The sequence below is a fragment of the Apium graveolens genome, chromosome 11 (assembly GCF_009905375.1).
Source record: "Apium graveolens cultivar Ventura chromosome 11, ASM990537v1, whole genome shotgun sequence".
In the NCBI taxonomy this organism is placed as follows: Eukaryota; Viridiplantae; Streptophyta; class Magnoliopsida; order Apiales; family Apiaceae; genus Apium; species Apium graveolens.
The window spans coordinates 126,306,672-126,327,580 of NC_133657.1; the positions used below are offsets into that span (position 1 = coordinate 126,306,672).

The 20,909-nt window shown below is 34.7% G+C and overlaps 1 protein-coding gene and 1 non-coding gene across 3 annotated transcripts; both read left to right on the top strand.

Annotated features, from left to right (window-relative positions):
- Nucleotides 1-4,928: 4,928 nt before the first annotated feature.
- Nucleotides 4,929-5,035, top strand: LOC141699233 (small nucleolar RNA R71). Its single transcript, XR_012565709.1, has one exon. It is a non-coding gene; the product is annotated as a small nucleolar RNA R71 (small nucleolar RNA).
- Nucleotides 5,036-10,569: 5,534 nt separating this feature from the next.
- On the top strand, nucleotides 10,570-14,886 carry LOC141695183 (uncharacterized). Of its 2 annotated transcripts, XR_012564343.1 has the most exons (8): nucleotides 10,570-10,711; nucleotides 10,881-10,914; nucleotides 11,785-11,809; nucleotides 13,126-13,200; nucleotides 13,348-13,452; nucleotides 13,539-13,656; nucleotides 14,427-14,518; nucleotides 14,668-14,886. XR_012564343.1 is itself a non-coding variant. In XM_074499447.1 (7 exons), exons 2-6 carry the CDS (start codon nucleotides 10,910-10,912, stop codon nucleotides 13,653-13,655), a joined length of 327 nt encoding a protein of 108 aa, XP_074355548.1. In that variant the 5' UTR covers nucleotides 10,570-10,711; nucleotides 10,881-10,909; the 3' UTR covers nucleotide 13,656; nucleotides 14,668-14,886. The 2 variants fall into 2 exon arrangements, 1 of the variants encoding a protein (XP_074355548.1); XM_074499447.1 differs by lacking the exon at nucleotides 14,427-14,518.
- The last annotated feature ends 6,023 nt before the right edge of the window (nucleotides 14,887-20,909 follow it).

A 20,909-nucleotide genomic window follows, 5' to 3' on the forward strand; every position in this document is an offset into this window, starting at 1 on the left:
TTAAGAATCGAAATGAAATAGAGACAAGAATCAATAATTGTGTATCGGTGTATATGCACAAGAATTATCAAGTGTAATTGATATGGAAAGTGGGGTATATTTCACTATTCTGAACTTAAAATAGGGGAAAAACTTGCCTGGTGTGCACTTCACCTTGTATGCTTAACTGCCTTCTATCTCTGGCTTGATTCGCCTTGTTGGTACTGAATCTATCATGGAAAGATATTCATTTAGATAACTTACTTCATACGCGTATCTCGAATTGATACCACGCAACCCTAATCGTCTACCCATACGATTCTATCAGACTCGCACACATATAATATGACACATAAAGTTCACATAATCACTTAAAGCACATAGCACATAAGGCACACAATTGATTTTGGACTTATAATTATTTTTAGAACCGATACTAGACTTGAACTCGCATTAACAAACACTATCTGGTTCGCTTTATAATTTTTCGAGATTTATTAGACTCGACTCTACCCCTAATAGGGCCTACAAGCAATTAATTACCACAAGACGACTCGCTTCCGAAAGAAATTATGATTTATAATTATTTTTAGTGGAATCGGTTCATTTTTCTGAGTCTAAGGGTCTTCGTTTCACTCAAATCGTACTAACGGTTTAATTACTATGCAATAAATAGATTTAAATAATTATAAATCAATTATAATTAATTAATCACAATTAATTAAACCTTAACTATATTTTTAAATAATTATTTAATATTTATAGTATTTTAAAATAAATAATCCTTAATTATTAGGATTAATTATAATTTATTACAATTATTCACAAATTATTATCAATTATATGATTAAATCGACTATTTACAAATAAATAATCGATACGAATAATTATTACGACACTTTTCGAATAAACAAACTATTGCTCGAATAATGATTCAACTCAATGATCCACTACTCGCATAAATACGAGTTACTCATATTATTCGACTAATTATTGAATTATCAATCATATTATTCGGTATATTTTTAATCTTAGTTATTAATTAATTACTTAATTATTAAATAATAAATAATTAAATAATTAAATAAATAATTAAATTTGAATTTCTAAATTAATAAAATAATTCAAAAATTATTAGTAATATTTTTTAGAATTTAAACTAATTTTTATTTGATTTTTAGAATTAATAAAAACTGATTTTGATTTACTAAAATATAAATAAATAATTAATAAATTAAAAACAGAATCAGGGAATTGATTTCTGGGTATAGGGGATTGAAACCGGGTCGAGGTTTCCGGGTTAATGGGTCGTCCCCCAACCCAATCGGGTCGGGAAGAACAGCCACCGCGGCTCCGCCGCCGGTGGTCGTTCCGCTAAGAAAACGGCGTCCAAACGTCGTGATTTCAGTTGATTTTTTCTGGGATTTCACTTCTCACGACCCCTAGCATCACCCTCCTTCCTTCATCGCTGTTTCGCCGAGAACGTGGCCGAAACTTCAAGAACACGGCGACGGCGTTCCAAGTCTGGCGAGCTCGAAATCCTAAACCGAAATCGATGAAACCGGTGCGTTTCGACTGGAATTTCGATGATGTAAATGTTTCTAACAACAAAATCATCAAACAACTAACCAAAATCAAAACCCGAATTCGAATACTAAACCCGAAAATACGAATTAAAAATCAAGAAATCAATCAGTAAAAACGTTTACAGAATCATAAACTAGATTGAATAAGCTTTAAAACGACTACTTACATGAAGGATATGGTTAACAGAATCATCTTCAAATCTGAGGTTTAATTCCTTGAGTGTTCTTCACCAACAAACTCAATTTCTTGAATATTCTGATTTTTTTAATAATTAATCAATGAATAATCAATAAAAATCCAGTTATTTATATTTATGAAAATAATACTCCTAAATAAAATTAAGGGGCTAATAACACATCTAATAAAAATATTTGGCCCCAATTTTTATAATTTTTCGGTATCAAATATGAATTTTTAATTATCCAATAAATACAAAATAAATGCCAAAAATTCCCAAAAATTGTGAATATTAGAAAAATGCAAAGAAAAATGATGTTTGATAATTTCATGATCATATGAAAATAAAAATATGATTATTGTGAGGTTTTTGACTCCCGAAGGGGTCCGAAAAAGTCATTTTTCGCGAACGAGGTAAATTTGTAAAACGTCTAGGGGTTCATAATAGCGATATGGTATCGGTCGTTTTTGGCAAAATATGGCCAATGATTTTTTTTGAAATACGGGCTTTTAAAACACTGTTTGAGCTGTACGGGTTTTGAGATAAAACTTATAACGTATAATAAAATACTCAATAAATACCCGAAACACATTCTGATCAAAAGAGACAACACGTAGCACATAGCAGTTAGGGTTTTATGACTCAACACATTTAATTACATAATAATACACATAATTATCTTTATTATATTATAATACAAGTGCAATTTTCTCGGTCGTTACAGTAATAATAAGGATTTCAGGCATACCTAGTCGTCAGAAAGATCACCCTTTTCGGGTGGAGGATCAGGTGGCCCATCAACCTCGACACCAGTGGCTCGGAAAATAGTGCCCAAAGCCTGTGTCAAATCTGCAGCAAAATGACGGTGAATGTCGTGCATGGCCTCCATACGCCTAATTACTCGCCTGTACTGCTCATCACCAACACCAGTCCTATCAACTACCTGCTGCACATGAGAAGAACCTTCTGTAGGCACTGTAGGATTCGTTCGGCTACCCTCTACATCATCAAAAATATATCCCAAACCCTTATTATGGGGTGCAACCAAGAATGCATAACTCAAGTGATCTGGTAGTGGGTGAAGCTCAAGTGTGGAAACATCTTCAATAGACGGCTCGAGACGCTCTTGAGAAATTTTCAGCTCTGCTAACCCAAGAAAATCGAATGGCATATCTAACTTCCTCTTCCACGGAGGTGCATTCAAAACCTGCAATTGCTCTGCTCCTTCTTTATCTTTAATAACTGATTCCCCTATTAAGGACATCTCTAAGGCATCTGACTTTGGCAATTGCTCAGGCTCTGAATTTACTACAGAGTCGACCCACTCTAATTTAAAGCACTCCTATTTAGCTGTGGGTAACTTTATTTCCTTGAACACATTAAAAGTGACCTTTTGATCGTAAACCTTCATCGAAAGCTCTCCTTTTTGCATATCGATCATAGTTCGGCCTGTAGCCAAGAATGGTCTTCCCAAGATAATGGGAATCTTCTTATCTTCCTTGAAATTAAGAATTACAAAGTCAGCAGGGAAGATGAGTTTATCTATCTTGACCAAGACATCCTCCACTATACCTTGTGGATAAGCGATGGAACGGTCAGCTAGTTGCAGTGACATGTATGTTGGTTTCGGATCAGGAAGACCAAGCTTCTTGAAGATAGATAAGGGCATCAGATTGATGCTAGCTCCTAAATCACATAAACACTTGTCGAACGACAAGTTTCCGATGGTGCAAGGAATAGTGAAGCTTCCAGGATCTTTAAGCTTCAGCGAAACGTATGTTGATATGAAGTTTCTTGAACACCTCCAAAAACTTCTCAAACTGCTTATCCAGCTTTTTCTTCTGCAGCCTCTTAGAAAATCGAGGTGGAAGATATATATGTTTCTCCCCTGTATTACCCTCAGGAGGAGTGTGTTCCATAGTAGTCTTCCTTGGTTCCACCTCTGCTTCCTTCTGCACTTCTTCTTCAGCCACAACTGCATTTTCTGAAACTTGAGATTTTTCAAGCTCTTCGTCTTGCTGAATTTGGGGACTTGCGACCTTTCCAGACCTTAAGGTGATGGCGTTCACCTGTTCTTCAACTTCCCTCTTGCCTCGATTTGTTTCTATATCATTAGAAAGCGTTCCTGGCGGTCGATTCAATAAGGCCTTAGCAATTTGCCCTATTTGGTTCTCCAGAGTCTTGATTGAAACAACCTGGCTTTGGCATATAAGGGCCTGGTTTTTGCACATAAGCCGCAACTCCTTCAATTCAGATTTTTCATTCGAAGATAGACATGCACCATGAGTTTTTTACCGAACCATGTCTAACAAAGTTCGATTTCTCCTTTCAGATACCCCATTCAACTGTGGAGTATATGGAGGAGTCCACTGGGAGACTATACCATTTTCTTTGAGATAAGCTAGAAACTCTCCTTTCAAGTATTCACCACCTCGATCTGATCGAAGAGTTATAATACTATATTTGGTTTGTTTCTCCACTTCATACTTATATTCTTTGAACTTTTCAAAGGCTTCAGACTTGTGTTTCATCAAATACACATATCTGAATCTAGATCGATCATCTATGAAAGCAATGAAGTATGAAAATCCACCCATGGCTTGCGTAGACATTGGTCCACATACATCTGTGTGTACCAATCCTAGCAAATCTAAAGCCCTCTCTTTGCTGAAAACCAGGAGGGTTGTATAGCTTATTTCCAAACTGCTGGAACGGCTATTACATCGTATTCTGATTGTTGCTCCAGCTGAAGTTAGGATGATTCCAGTTGTCAGGATGATAAGTGTCTGGAACTGGTTGCTGCGATCTCTGAAAGTTGTTCACAAACTGAGCTGAGTCACTAGATATAGCGCATTGCTCCGTCACATGCGGACCTGCACACAGCTCACAAACACTAATTATCTGCTTAACACCATAGTTAGCCAGAGAATCGATATTCATAGACAACACCTTTATTTGAGCAGTGATAGTCGTAGCTGTATCCACTTCAAGAACTCCTGCTAACTTTCCCTGTGGACATCTCTGGGTTGGATACTGATATTCATTAGCAGCCATCAGTTCAATTAGATCATAAGCTTCCTCATAGCTCTTTGCCCATAATGCTCTGCCTGATGCTGCATCGAGCATTGGTCTGGACTGTGCTCCCAACCCATTATAAAAATAATTGATGATCATCCAATCAGGCATTCCATGATGAGGACACTTCCTAAGCATCTCCTTGTAGTGCTTCCAAGCTTCACATAGCGATTCTCCCGTTTGCTGCGCAAATTGAGTAATAGCATTCCTGAGTGCATCTGTCTTCGCCATAGGGAAGAATTTAGTAAGAAACTTCTGAGCAAGATCTTCCCAAGTAGTAATCGAACAAGCTGGTAGAGAGTGTAACCAGCTCTTAGCCTTGTCCCTTGGAGAGAATGGGAACAATCTCAGTTTCACAACATCTTCAGAAACATCGTTGAACTTAAATGTGTCATAGATCTCAATGAAATCCCTAAGGTGCATATTGGGATCTTCCGTTGAAGAACCCCTAAACGGGATTGAATTCTGCACCCATTGAATTATGCCAGGCTTGATCTCAAAGGTATTAGCTATGATAGCTGGCCGGACAATGCTAGATTGAATGTCATTGATCTTGGGTTGAGAAAAATCCATCAAGGCTTTCGTTCGTGCTGCTGGATCTCCCATTGTAATGAGTTCCTGAAACACAAAAAAATAAACCGTGAAAGTAAAAGAATCCGAGTCAGTGAAATTTAACGACCACTGATGACAAGCACATAAACTAAAAATTAACACCGAGTCCCCGACAGCGGCGCCAAAAACTTGTTAGGGCGAAAACATGCGCTAATATTCACGCAAGTATACGCGTTCGCAAGTAGTATAAGATATAAATCAGATCCGTTCCCACAGAGACTGGTTTAGGTTAAGTTCAATTTATGCACCTATACAACAATGTATGGTTGTCGCTCAATGCTAAGACAAATAACAAATTGAGTTTTGATTAAACTAAGAGATTAAACTAACAATTATAAGTAAGAGAACAAGAATGGTTGAATTAATATATATGACAAACATGAGATTCTAACTTCATTAAATACTTCATTCAATAGCCTTATTGTTCTTAACCTTCGCATGTAATGGTGATGACACTAATCAAATAACACGAAACTAGTAAACGCCAACTTTCGTTGTACGAATACCCTACTACCAAGCATCCACAAAAGAGATAGAAGTTGAATAGACACCAATTATGCTTAGTCCTTATATGTCTATAAGAATTGAAAACATAACGGTTTAATGCGCAAGTTATCTATCGCGATTACATAGGGCAAGTAAGGTGGTTAAAATTACCTACGAATCATGCATAACAAATACATGAACCTATGCTAGCATGGAAAGTTCTAAACCTCTATATTCACTGTCGCTTCAATAGAGATTAACACTATCTTATATGTTAGCTATGCACATAAGACAAATAAGCACAATCAATACTAGGTATCAATCAATCACCACACACCAAGATATCGAAACAAATTAATTATTGAGATCCATAAGTAAATTCGCTAGAATTCCATGATAACGATTAGCCCATAATTGAACTCATCGTCATCATGGGTTCCAATGAAAGCATGGTATAAAAAAAGGTCTTAATAAACTGAATAATAATCAAAGTACGAATAAAAAAAGTCTAGGTTCAACAAGAATGAAAACGAGCATCCAAAGTTACAACTATTTTCAAAGAATCATAAGTAGAAAACAAGATCTTCTTTTTCAGAGTTATTTTGTGCTTCTAGGTCTTCTCCTTGATCTCCCAATCTTCCCGGATGATGAAAACCCTTTTTTAAGTATATATAAGCCCCTAGTGGACCTGTACCCTTAAAATTATCAAATTCCACTCAAAAAAGGCTTTTTCAGCGAAATCATCGAAATCAGCCGCGCATCAGCAGGCGGTCGCACGCGGGTCTGAGGCGGCCGCGTGTCAGCACGCGGTCACGTGCACTTCTGACGCGGCCGCGTGGGCGGCTTCTGGAAAATTATGATGAATCGTATTTTGGCCATAACTTGAGTTCTACTCGTCAGAATTAGGCGAGTCAACTGCCCACACAAAGCTAACGAGATTTTCTACAACTTGAAAATGGCCTTGGCTTCCAAATCTGATCACTTTTCATCATATTTCCTTTAAAAGCTCCTTTTTTCATTTAACTAGATACCTGAAATGCAATAGCACAAAAACACATCAAAATACCAACAACTTGAGTCCAAAACACCAATTTAAGCTTGTAATAAAGCGTTCCAAGTGGATATAAAATCTACTTATCATAAGTCATATAGAGAAGTCATTCGAGAACTCCCAAATGACTTATCGAGAAGTCAAGAAAAGCTTATAGAGACGTCTCAGAGATATCGACAAGCCAATTGAAGATGTGAAGATTGGAGATATCGACAAGTCATTTCTGCATTAGAAAACTCAGAGATATCGACAAACCAAAATGAAGATGTGAAGATTGGAGATATCGACAAGTCAAACTCTCATTAGAGATCTTAGAGATATCGATAAGTCAATATGCAAATAGAGATTTCAGAAATATCGACAAGTCTTTTCTAGATGCAGAAATTCAGAGATCTCGACAAGCCAAATTTTTTTATAGAGAACTCAGAGACTTCGATAAGTCAAAACAACTATAGAGAAATAAGAGATCTCGATAAGTTGTTATACTTATCGAGATGTCGAGTTCTCTATATAACAAACTGGAGATCTCGATGTAAAACTCAAGTACAAAATGCAGACCAGTTAAAAATCCAAGATTATCAATCAACAAACAAATAAATCACTGATTTGAAAAGTCTACAAAAACAGCTTGAAGTGTACAAGATCAAAGACCAATATTAACTGACAAAGTAAAGTCACAGACATGCACGATTTGCAATGATACACTAAGCCAGAAATAGAAAGTTTTAGTTAACTTAAAGTAGTGTTTAGTACATGCTATTGCATGCTGTGTAAAACCAGTGTTTACTGTTCTATAAAGTAAACACTGGATGCTTTATTTTAATGGTAACAAACAGATCTAGAATTCTTGTAACTCTTTCAAGAAAGAATCTGAGTTCTTTATCTACAAAGAACCCAGAAATTTGTAGCAAGAAATACTTGATTTTAATATAAAATTAAGTGAGTTTTGAAGATAGTGTGTTCATGTGCAAGTTTTATTATTTTTGTTAAAACACTTTATCTCTACAAGTTAGATTACTTTGTTCACCACATCCATAATAGTTCAAAAAGCTTAAAAATCATCCAAAACACATTCACCCCCCCTTTGTGTTTTATTCATTACCTAACAATACACATATATTATAAACATACATCTCACAATTACTCTCTTCTTTATACTTCATTACTTGACTACTTTCATTTTTTTAGATCAACATTTGTCTCCCTTAGACTCCTCCGCACAGCCACACGAACAACCCTACTACTCATCCGCGCAGCCACATCTACAACTCTACTACTCCTATGTGCAGCCACACACATACTCCTGTCAAGTATCTTTTTCATATTCTTCACACTAAATCTATATCAACACATATTGCGAATAATAAGCACCTTTTGTGTCATACTTATGATTATGATCTTGCTACAAGACTAACTTGAACCTTATTGTGTATTTTAGCTACATGAATAAAATGGTACACGTGCATTATATTGATGGGTGCGTTAAGAAATTTGGTAGTGCTAGCAAAACTAAGTTTGCTGAGTTTTCGAAAGAGAATGTACTTGCGGGTTCGTTTAATAAGGTAATGTGTTTATCGCAATAGGATGTTAATTTTTTAGAGCAGGGTCATTTTGTTGTGGTGTGAAATTTTGCTATTCATAGGTGGAAATTAATTATAAAATTATTTTATAAAGAATCGGCTAAAATTCGGGAGTCCTGAGTTTTGGCTGATTCTTTATAAAATCATTTTTGAACTTGATTACTCAGAACTTCGATCGGATGGGGGGTTATATATGACTATATGAGTATTCGAACAGAGTAATCGGTCGACTCGACAATTTTTAGAATAATGTTAATGATATAACAATTATTATTCAACTGAAATCAAGTTTACAGATTTTAAAATAGAAACTATTCGACCGAGGTACCTATTTCCTGATTTATCGGGCGATTTTTTTTAAAAAAATAGATGATGATTGGCGATTTATCTGGAATCTATCAAATCAGATATATATTTTAACCGATTTTTGAACGATTTATATCGGTAATTTTTGAAAAATCGATCGATTTCTATAATCATGATCGAAAGTGTTCGAAAACTGAACTAAAAATAAAAATAAGCAGACAAATATTGTGCCCGTTTGGGAAATACTAAAATAAGTACCTTATGATTTAAAATGAATCAGTGATTTAAAAGCGATAAGTAGATGAATACTTATAGGTTACTTAAAGTGTCTGGATAACTTTACTTATAAGTCAATTATTTTTACTTATATAAAATAAAATAAATAAATTTTGAATATAATTATCTTAATTCATAAATTTTTAATTATAGTGACAATTTAAAACATATATTTTAAAATTAAAGTTACTATAAAAAATCGAAATATCAAAATAAGTTGAGATAAAATACGTCGTTATTAACATTCAACTTATCAACTTATAAGATGTCGACAAATACTAGTCTATAAGTTACAAGTTGTGACGTCTTATCTATACTATACAATTATAAGCGAAACATGATTTCGTTTGGTTGGTTGGTTAACACCTTCCTAAAAAGTATGCTAACACGTTCCAAAACAAAGTTTAAACAAATATAATTTTATTAAATAAATTTAAATCATGTATTTAATATAACTACAAACTCTACGAATTATTATCTAACTTAATTTCTAATTACACTCAACTTCTTTTTTACCTCTTGTGGAGGGAATTGTACAAAATTAATTTTAGTAATTCAAATGATAATATAACAATATAATTAATAAATCAAGAAAAAAAATAAAAAACAATATTTAAAAAAACAATATTAATACTAATATAAGCGAATGTTAAATTCTATGGAGACCACTTTTTTTTGGAGACCTTGGAGACCACTTATGTTCTGCAAGTTAAACATTATATAAAAACATTGCAAAATATATTTTTTTGCGAATTATGCTCTACAAATATCCTTATTTTATTCAAAATCTTGAATATCATATATGTACTGCATGTAAAAAATTACAAAAATATTTTATTCTGCAAAACATGTTAAGTTTGCAGAACATTTGTTCAGCTTGCAGAACATACACATTCTACTTATTAAACTTAAATGATCTTCAATAATTTCAATGAATTAGTGATACGCGTAAAACATACTTCACAAAATAATATATTTTATAGTGTTTTGATTGTAGAACATATGTGGTCTCCAAGGTCTCCGATGAAAATGTGGTCTCCATAGAATTTTTCTCTAAAAGCGAAATATTGTTTCGTTTTCTCGATTGGTGAATATCTTCGTGAAAAGTATGCTAAAACTTTTCAAAATCTAATTAATAAATCAAGAAAATTTAGAAAAACAATGATTAAGAACAATACCAAATAATCCAAAACTCCACTTTCCCACAGGCTATGCACTCGCGCGCAACAAAGCAAAGTAGGAGGGTATTTTAAGACTTTAATTATCAAAATTTTGAATCTTTTAATAATATGATACATACAAAATAATAAGTAAATATTTTAAATTCACTAATCTCAATAATATATAATTATTATTTTTAAAATTTATATATATAAAATAATAAAATTACGAATGTTATAACTTGTGTGTTACAGGCCAGTAAGTTATTGTTTGCCAGACATGCCCATTATAGGTTTACGCTGTTGTTGGGCATTAGAAAATAGAAACCCATTTAAGACTTGAATATAAGCTCTATTTCTAATGCTAATCCTTTAATTTAGGGGGAAAGTTCGAAACCACTCAAGAACGCTTTCAACCAAGGTACCAAACCCTAACTGTGATTTCGTCTGTGTGTATATATTTTATAAATGTTATTGCTATTGATGTAATCTCAGTTGTAAGGTTCTCAATGTACACATACAAGTTTATTCTCATACTTTCTAGGGTTTCAGACAGTGCGATTAACTTTAATTCTGTTTCTCTTTTGCAGAATTTTGGAGCTTTTTTCTTCGATTAAATATGAGGTATGCTTGTTGCTCTGTTATTAATAACACACTATTATTATAAATATATCAAAGTAGATTATGTCGTGTCCAGGTTTATAATTTTCTAGTGACTTAATTTGTTTGTGTGGTCTTGTTAAGTGTAATGTGAAGTTAGGGACCTTGGGACCGGTGTGTCGACAATTTAGTTTATATTCGAGAAAGAATAGTATTGTAGCTTTGAATTAGTTAGTATTACGCCGTCTAGAAAAACTGACAATCACACATACACTAACTCGCACTTATCTAGAGTTCAGGAAAAACAATTGACATGGTTTTGTGACTTTTGTCTCACTGTGACTTAATTTTTCTGTGAACGAAGTATTGAATATTATAGTGGATAATATTCGTACAATTAGCATGCGAACATCATGATGTATTATGAAAATTATGTTCGATAAAAGATCTTACATTTGAAGATGACTTCTTCAAGGATTTTGCAAATTGAAATTGGATTTCTTTAACTTATTATAATGAATTTATGAAAATTAAACTTTTACATTTTTGCATAATTAACAAGGGGTATCTTCTCCTATTTTCTCCGTGATTCACTGCCTTTTGTTGGTCAAAGTATCCAAATTTAGTCCAACATTTTGGCCCTGAGTCGTCGAGTGTCGAAAATCTGATATGATAGGATGATAATCGGAGCCGAAGCATTTTAACAACAAAGGTCACAAGGACCATTTTAGGATTAGTGACCAAATATGTTTGTAGACTGTAGTTATGATAATTTTAAGACTCTGTTTTTGTTACCTTGTTTTCTCTATATGAATTTACTATGATTGCTTCTAGTTGTTATTCTATGTTTTGATTATGCTATTAACGTTTTTTTAATTATTTTTTCCCTTGCAGTCGACCTATGGATGAGGATGTACCTGTAAGTTTTCTCACTATCTTATTATGTTAATACTTTATCTTTAAATTATTGAAATTGTTTTGATGTCTAGAGCTGGCATCTGAGGACTATGTTATTGTTGCCTCCTTGCCATGTCAATTTGCAAAGCTGTTCTTAGTTTGCACGGTTTAAGAGAAGTTTCTTGGTAGTTTATACTAAGCAATATGTTAATAACTATGCATGTTACATGTATAACCATAATAAGGCATGACATCTGAACATAAATGCCAATAGGTCACCGTGGCATCATGTTTATTGTTGCGAGCATAGTGAATAAGTTTGTAAATCTATTTTAGCAAGAAGTCCTGATTGTATAATGCAATAACATTTTTGTCCCCTTACATTCTCTTTATGGCCCGTTTGAGAAACTGGATTTCATTTGAATTCTGGATTTGATCAAATAAGCTGTTTTGGAATTTGGATTTGGATTTCATTTGAAATCCAGGACATTCAAATGTTAGTATAAACATGAGAATTTGAAATGACAACTCAAATCCTGTCATTTGAAATCCCTCATTTGAAATGAAATCCAAGTTTTCAAACGCCCTCTTATACCATTGATCTAGTACTTCTATCTTTGATCACCCACTTCTTAATCATACAATTTACACAGAATACAGATTGTGACATGGTATTCGAGCATGTTTGTATGATTCAGGGTTATTTTACTATGATAAAAACTTGGTTTTGGTTTTCAGACCTAACATTGAACCCGACCCACCATTTGTTCGACACCTATTATCCAATCAAATTTGCTTCTTATTATCAGATAACAGGAGAAAACAAGGCATGCCATGAGGACCAGTAGGTCAACATGACATCGAAATAACATTGAGAAGGTTGCAGGTTGCACTAGTTCTGAATGCTATATGTGTAGAATTTAGTTCTTCGGATTACTTTATTTCTAGAGCCTAGACCATAGTTTTGTGTACCAACAATTGGATTGAGTGTTTTTTCCTTTGATCCCATTCTAATCTGTTTCCGATGTCAAATACTGTTTACTTGAAATCTATAAAGTCAGACATCTAATATTCTAAAAATGTAAACCTATGAATGCTTTAATTTGTAGCAAACCATCATCTCTTTTGTATGGTATATTGGTATAATTATATGAGTATTTTGCATTTTGTTTTTATGTGGGTACACAACAGATTAATATCTTTTGTTATGTGAGAATTACTTAAGTTGGTGCTACGGTTATAGGGATCTAATTAATTTAAAATATCATATATTAATTTGTTATACATTATCTGCTTGTATTCTTATAAGTATGCTGCATGCTTTACTCATCCTTATAGGCGAAGAATGAAGAAGAGGAGTTCCACACAGGGCCGCTTTCTGTGCTGATGATGAGTGTTAAAAACAACACACAGGTATTGATCCTTCTATTTCCGCTTATTTAGCTCCATATAAATGATATAATAGGAAGAAGTCAGGATGTGTCACATTAGTGACAGGTATAAATGATGTGTGTATATATTTAGGCTTGAGTTAACTTCTTTTTATTGTGCCCATTCCAGGTCCTTATTAACTGCCGTAACAACAAGAAGCTTCTTGGTCGTGTGAGAGCTTTTGACCGACACTGCAACATGGTGCTAGAAAATGTTAGGGAGATGTGGACAGAGGTTTGCTTTTACCTATGATTAGTTTTGGTTAAATTTGCATTTACAAGATTAGATGTCTTTAACGTTTATTATTTTTTCACACTCAGCTGCCAAAGGCTGGTAAAGGCAAGAAGAAATCTCTTCCAGTTAACAAAGATAGGTTTATTAGCAAGATGTTTCTTCGAGGCGATTCGGTGATCATTGTCCTCAGGAACCCCAAGTGAGGTAAGCATCCTCTATAATCTGGCCAAATGAATAACTTCAATTTTTATTCCATGTTTTCTAGCTGCTATTATCATATATGTAGGCTATATATGTGGTAATTTTTTTAATTTACCATGTATGTGTTTATAGTGTTAGTCATCTGATTTTCACCTCTAATATAATTGCCATACAAGGTTTTCTACCGATATAAAATAATATCAAGTTTCCAACACTGTTCTTGTTAAAGTTTTATTCCCTTGATATGCTTCATTGTGGAAATTAATGAAGCGCGTGGGTTACCCCAAATTCTTGCATATCCCCATGGAGGAAAGACTGCTCACTTGATGTAGCTTATTTCTTCTCCAACCTACAGAATCCAGTAATCCATGTGAGGGCTAAATTAAATTTTATCAGTAGCCTGACTGCTGAACTTATAACTTTTATGTGCCTAGTTACATTTGAAGGTTAAGAATGGATCTATTGGTATCACTCTAAGTAAGCTTCATAACTGATTTTGCAATGGCATAACTTTTGTGACATGAAGTTGATTTATTTTGACAATCTTTGATTTCATTTGTAATAATATTGTTGCAATAAATTCTCAGTTGTGTTGCTGTAGGACTATCTGTGGTTATGGGTCTATTGGTCTTTAGGGCTCGATAAAGTTTGCTCCTACACTATTTTCTTTTGAAATTTTTAAACTAGTGGCCTGTATCCATGACGTTTTTCTGCAGAATTTACAATGATTCAACTAACTATATTTTTATATGTATGTGAACGATGGGATGTAGACTCGTAGTCTTTTTAACTATCAACTAGGTGCTTCCTTCTAATCTTATGATGTGAAAGATTCTGTTGCTGTTGTGGAGATCACTTGTTCAAGGTCATATTTTTTTTACTTGGATGTGTTATATTTTTTTTAAAGTGCTTAAAAAATCACTGCGTATGAATGTTCTAGTTGAACAGTGATCTACACTATATTCATGGTCTAGTTTTTGTATATTAACATCAAATTTCTTTATTGATTTGCAGATTGTGGAAGCAAACCTGGAGTCTACTTGTATGCGGAGAAGATTTTACTTTGACTATTTTTTTAGCCAGAACTTGATGTTTGATTTTAATATTATTTGAACATTTAGACCAGCTAGCTAGATTAATCGCATGTGTCTAATATTAAAATGAAGAAGCTTTACTATTTTTGGTACTTCTGTTCATTTAAGGTGCTGGTCTAATATTCTAATTTCTACTGTTTATCAGTGTTTGTTTATTTGATCGTTGTACAAATGAAGAAAGATTAAGATGTTAAGACCCTATAAATTTTCCCCCAGGTCATAGTACAGCAGTGTAGGAGCTCGTTAAATATCATAGTTGTGAAGTATTTTGAGATGAATTGAAATCAGATATGAACAAGGCGTTTGAGATCTGTTAATATGATCGCTTTATCAATTATCTGGGCGGTTGCCTATTGCCTATTGCCTTTTATTTACATTGGGCAAATTGGACGGTCCAGTGTTTTTCCTAGTAACTCGAGTAACAAGATTCATCATCTCGTGCTCTTTTAGAGCACCGCTTAATGTTCTACGAGCGAACAAAACAATTTAGTTGGTAGCTTGTTACAAAAAACTTCAATGTTTTTAATTGCTAATTTCTCAGTACCAAACACCCAATTTTAGCCTTGGGCCAGGGCACAAAAATTAAGAAAAAGTGTAAATTATTTCTCCTTCTATCCCTCCCAAATTTTTATATTTTGAACAAGAGTTTAATAAAAATGATAAAATAAGCGATGAAAGTTAAAAAATTGTGTAAAGTAATGAGACTGATTAATATTATATGTATAAAGTGGGTATAGTGCAGAGAAGTAGTGGATGCAGTTATTTTAAAAATTATAGAAATTTTACTATTTTTGGAAAATTTTGAAATGTAAACAATTGGAAGAAATATCTCAAAAAGAAAAATGTAAACAAATGGGAGGGACAAATGGAGTAGTAAAAAATATGGAAAATGAGTTAAGTGGTTAGACCGATCAGTATTTAATGGATTTTTTATGAATACTTCATACTTTCATTAATTAAATCAAATCTCGTTCGAGTACATGCAAAATAAAATTCGGAGGGGTATCAACCCATTCCCTTACTTCTGACATAGAATAGTTAGCTTTTTCTAAAGCATGTGTCACACTATTCGGCGAACGATATACAAACTTAACTAGCACTGGATTTATATGCTTCAATAATTGAATACAATTCTTCTCCTGGACTTCCGTTGCACGCAGCCACAAGCACCTGAGAAATGATTTCTCCTGCTAATTACCCACGACAAGGCTTCTTTCATGCCAATCGCCTCAGCTTCCCTTGGTGACCAATGCTCCCTCCGGTATGTAACATCTAGCTCCCAGAAAACGTCCTTGTGAGTCACACATTATAAATCCCAATCCGATACTTTCATCTTGAAACACAGCAGCATCAGTATTCACTCACCCTTCCGTCCATTGGTTTTCTCTAGATATGATTACCTGTTCCTGCGCTATGCACCTCAGCTTTTCTCAATTCTGTAAGAAAATGCGTAGCTGTGGCCTTTACCCCGATCCATTAATTCGCTGCCATACCTATTTGTTCCTTGTGTTCCATATTGCTTAAGCCAGCATTCCAATTTGCACACATTGTTCCCTGTTACATGCTTCAAACACTTTAAGAAATACCATCAATACTTTGTCATGTGGTAGTATTTGCACCACCTGCTGTAATTCTGCCATATTCCACACAATACGAGCAAACGCACAGTTAAATAACACATAAGTATCTATTTCTACTGAACTCCAACACCATGGGCACTGATCACTCTGAACCACCTGTTTAATTGACAATCCACTCGCAGTTTGTTGGCATCCGTTACATACCCGCCATAAAAAGTGGGTAACTTTACCAAGGAGTTTTAGTGACCATAATTTATGCCAAAAACTCTTATGTATATTCTTAAACACCCCTTGTAGCCATCTGTATGCACTTTTCACGGTGAACTCTCCCTTATTATCTAAAATCCAGAACCTGGTATCTTTTTTATCACTCATTGAAATCGGTATACGTCTGACTAGCTCACTATAGAAGAGATCATCAATTACTTATGCATCCCATATTTTTCCTGTCTCATCCATCAGATTTTTGATATTAAAATCCTTTAACCGGTGCTGTATTGGTGTTGTTAGATTTCCATTCTCTACATCCGGTAACCAGGGTATATGCCAAAATTTAGTGTCTTTACCAGTTTCAATTTTACGTCTGGCTCCCGTTTTAACAACTTCTATGGCTTCCATTAGACTCCTTCAAATGTAACTCGAATTCTTCCCCACCCGTGCTTCAAGAAAAGACATGTTAGGGTAGTATTTAGCCTTCATTATCTTAGTTACGGGTCCATTTGTTTGATTGAGTAAACGCCAACACTTTTACCCAACATAGCTAAATTAAATTTCGTCAATTCATATACTCCTAATCCTCCACAACCCTTAGGCATACACATATTTGACCAAAGCCATCCATTTAAACCTTTTACCTGATGCTCCCCTTCCCCACATGAAGCCATTCATCTATCTCTCTATATCTTCAAGATACCAGCCGGGATAAGGAATAAGTTCATCCAGAAATTAGGTAGTACTTGAGTTGCCGATGATAATAGTACTAACTTACCTTGCTTAGAGAGATCGTAGTTCATCCAACCTTGCAACTTATGCTGAACCTTGTCTGTCAAGAACCACAATACCTCCATCTTATTTCTTCCCATTCGTATAGGCATGCCAAGTTACTTCCCCGGTGCTTCAGTTTCTTGAACTTGTAGAATTCTACATACATTTGTCCATCTTCCAGCTTAGTGTTCGGACTAAAGATAACATTTGATCTATTATTGTTGATCATTTGTCCAAAAACACCTAGGTACTGCTATAGAATATTCATCATCATACTAGCTTCACTCTTTGATGCTCTAAAGAAAAAGTAACAATCATCTGCGAATAGAAGATGCGATACATGAGGGGCCCCTCGAGCTATCTTGCAACCATGATTCAAACCATCTTCCTCAAACCTCCTCATTATGCCACTCAGACCCTCAGCACACATTATATAAAGATATAGTAAGATAGGATCATCTTGACGCACTCCGCGTTGAGGTATAACATTCTCAAAATTTTTTCCATCATGTATAAAACTATAGCTCACCGTTTTAATGCACTTCATGATACAATCTGTCCAAAGACGAGGAAAAGCAAATTTCTGGTGCATAAATTCAATAAAATTCCACTCTAGTCTGTCATATGCTTTTGACACATCGACTTTCGAACCAACAACCCCCATTGCACCCTTTATTTTATGGATGTGATGATTCACCTTAATGGCTACCAGTGCATTATCTGTCAGAAGTCAATTATCAATAAATGCACTTTGTCGTTCCGAGATGATTGTTTGAAATGTTAGTTTCACCCTCTTTGCCGTAACCTTTGACAATATACGCATTAGTACATTACAAAAGGAGATTGGCCTTAAATCTGCCACTTTTTTGGATGTTTTACTTTGGGAATCAGGCATATCAATACGGTATTGATAGTTTTGGGTAGTTCACCTGTTTCAAATAATCTCTGGCAAAAAGTGCATACATCGTGTCCAACTATACTTCAGTATGCTTGAAAAAAATAACGGATTCAACCCATCCATACCTGGAGATTTATCTGGGTGTATAGAAAATATAGTCTCTTTAACTTCCTCATCACTTATTAGCAGCACCAGTGTTTGTTTTTGATTCTCAGTTAATTGCTTAAACACAATTCTGCTTGATAAACCTTCCTTCAGCCCAGATGTACGGAGTATGTTTTCAAAATACTCTGTAATAAGCCCCTGAATCTCATCATCTGTATATTTTCATTCTCCATTATCGTCTTTCAACCTTTTGATTTTATTATACTCCTTTCTTATCGAGGCATACTTATGAAAGAATCTGATATTTTTGTCATCATCACGGAGCCAAAATTGTTTAGTCATTTGTCGCTAGAATATCTCTTTCTTCTCAAGTAATCGCAAGTAGTTCCATCTTGCCTCTCCATATTATCGAATCCAACTTCATCTCTTCGAGCTCTCAACCTTCTCATCTCAGTTATATATTTTTCCAATCATACTTCCATATCCTTGATTAAACTTCCACCCCATTCTTTCAATTTCGCATAACACCTCACCATTTTATTTAGTATATCTGTAGTATCTCCTTTATTCCAACTCGATTGAAAAATACTTCTGCATTCACTCTTCTTAATCCACATATTTTTAAACTGAAATCATCTTCTTTTTGAACATATATTTATCGATTCAGCTGTAAGAGCAACGACATATGGTCAGACATGGATACTTCGAGAACATGTACTTCTGCAGTTAGGAACATCTCACACAATTTTTCTGTATCCAAACCTCTATCCAGCCTCTCTGGTATCCATCTCTCCGTCCCATTTCTTTATTCCACGTATAGATATCCCCCATGAATCCCAGGTCTTCCAATCCACACTCTATTAGAGTTTCCGAAAAGCCAGCTAACAATGCTCTCAGTTGACGTTGGCCTCCTCTTTTTTCTTCCATAGAACCCATGACTTTAAATTTCCAATAATACACCAGGGTAGTGTCGAAACTGTTGATAAACTCCTTATCAATTTCCAATAATCTACCCATCTTTTTCGCTCTGCACACCCATAGAAACCCGTATACCTCCAATTGTCGATATTTTCATGAATACACTCGAAGTAAATAAAATTACTACAACTGCCCATAATATTTACTCCTCCTTCAGTTCTCGAGAACAAAGCAAGTCCTCCATCATGTCCTTGAGCCTCGACAATAAAGTACCTCGCAAAACCTATTTTTTACTCACTTTTTCTACTTTTTTTATCTTAACTAATGTCTCGCTTAAGAATATTACGTTGAGCTGAAGTTGGTTATTGATTTCATAAATAAATCGAACTGTCCGTGGGTTAGCTAGCCCATGACAGTTCCAAGCTAAAATACTCATGACCCTTGACGGGCCTGAACTCCAAGACCCACCACTAACAAGTTTTTTATCCAACTAATGATTGATTGTCGATATATTCCTCCGTATCTAGCCCATGCTTCTCTTCCAATGCATTTGCATCCATTCATTTCCTTTTAGTAACAATAACTATATTTTCGCCTTTCTTTTCCTTGTCTGTTACCCCCACATCCCCCATTTTCTGTTTTATGATTGCACTATTCTCTCCATGCATTAACACTTCCCTACTTTCACGTGATTGGATCCTGGCCTTCTCCGTTTCAGCTGTTGTTTGACGTATCACTCCGTCAACATCCATGAATTTCTCCTTTCCTTGTATTCCGTCATTTACGGTGGTTATTTTTGTGGTTTTACTCTTTTTCCATATACCATCTCCTTCACCCGTATTTCTAAGCCACCGAGATCCTGTATTATTTCTTGTGTTCTTGTTTGGTACATGTAACCAGCCACAATATGCCTTCTCCACTATTTTTTCCGGATGAGCATAAACGACACTACAATCTTTTTCAAAATGCCCTATAATCCCACAAACAAAACAAAATGTTCCCATCCTTTCATACTTAAAATTTAAGGAGCTCCATCCATCTCCTTCTTTCTTTATTTTCACTCTGCGCTTCAGGGGTTTTTTTATGTTTATTAAAACTCTAATACGTACATAAGGCTTCCATTCTCCTACAAATATACTCAGATTTGATTTGATATACGTGCCAATGAACAAACCCACACTTTTAAGAATATTCTAAGATAAGAACCCTCTTGGTATGTTATATATTTAAACCCACATTTCGAATTGTGCATTGGAACTCTAGGGGATCTTCCCCTTCCTTGACTTGATGATAAACTAGCATCACCTGCTCAAATTACCAAGGCCCCCATCTATAACTTTTTGAATGTCCAGTTTATGAAAGAATACAAATGAGTATCGAAGCCCACCCATTTCATATACCTTCTGTTAGAAAATGGAAAGTTTGAGGCATATTTTATATATGTTCTTGATATGATTTCCGGAAGCTAACACTTGGAGGTTGTTCCTTGACATGAGGACTTAAACTTTCATATTTGGATCTAAGACATTTTCTTAGTGGAATCCATGAATATATTGCGACAAAGTTGCTTGTTTAAAATGGGTTATGGGGATTTTGTCCCACATTGATATTGTAAAAGAAAGATATTGAGTTTATATAGCATCTTGTGTTAGTGTTGTTTACAACTACTAGCATAAG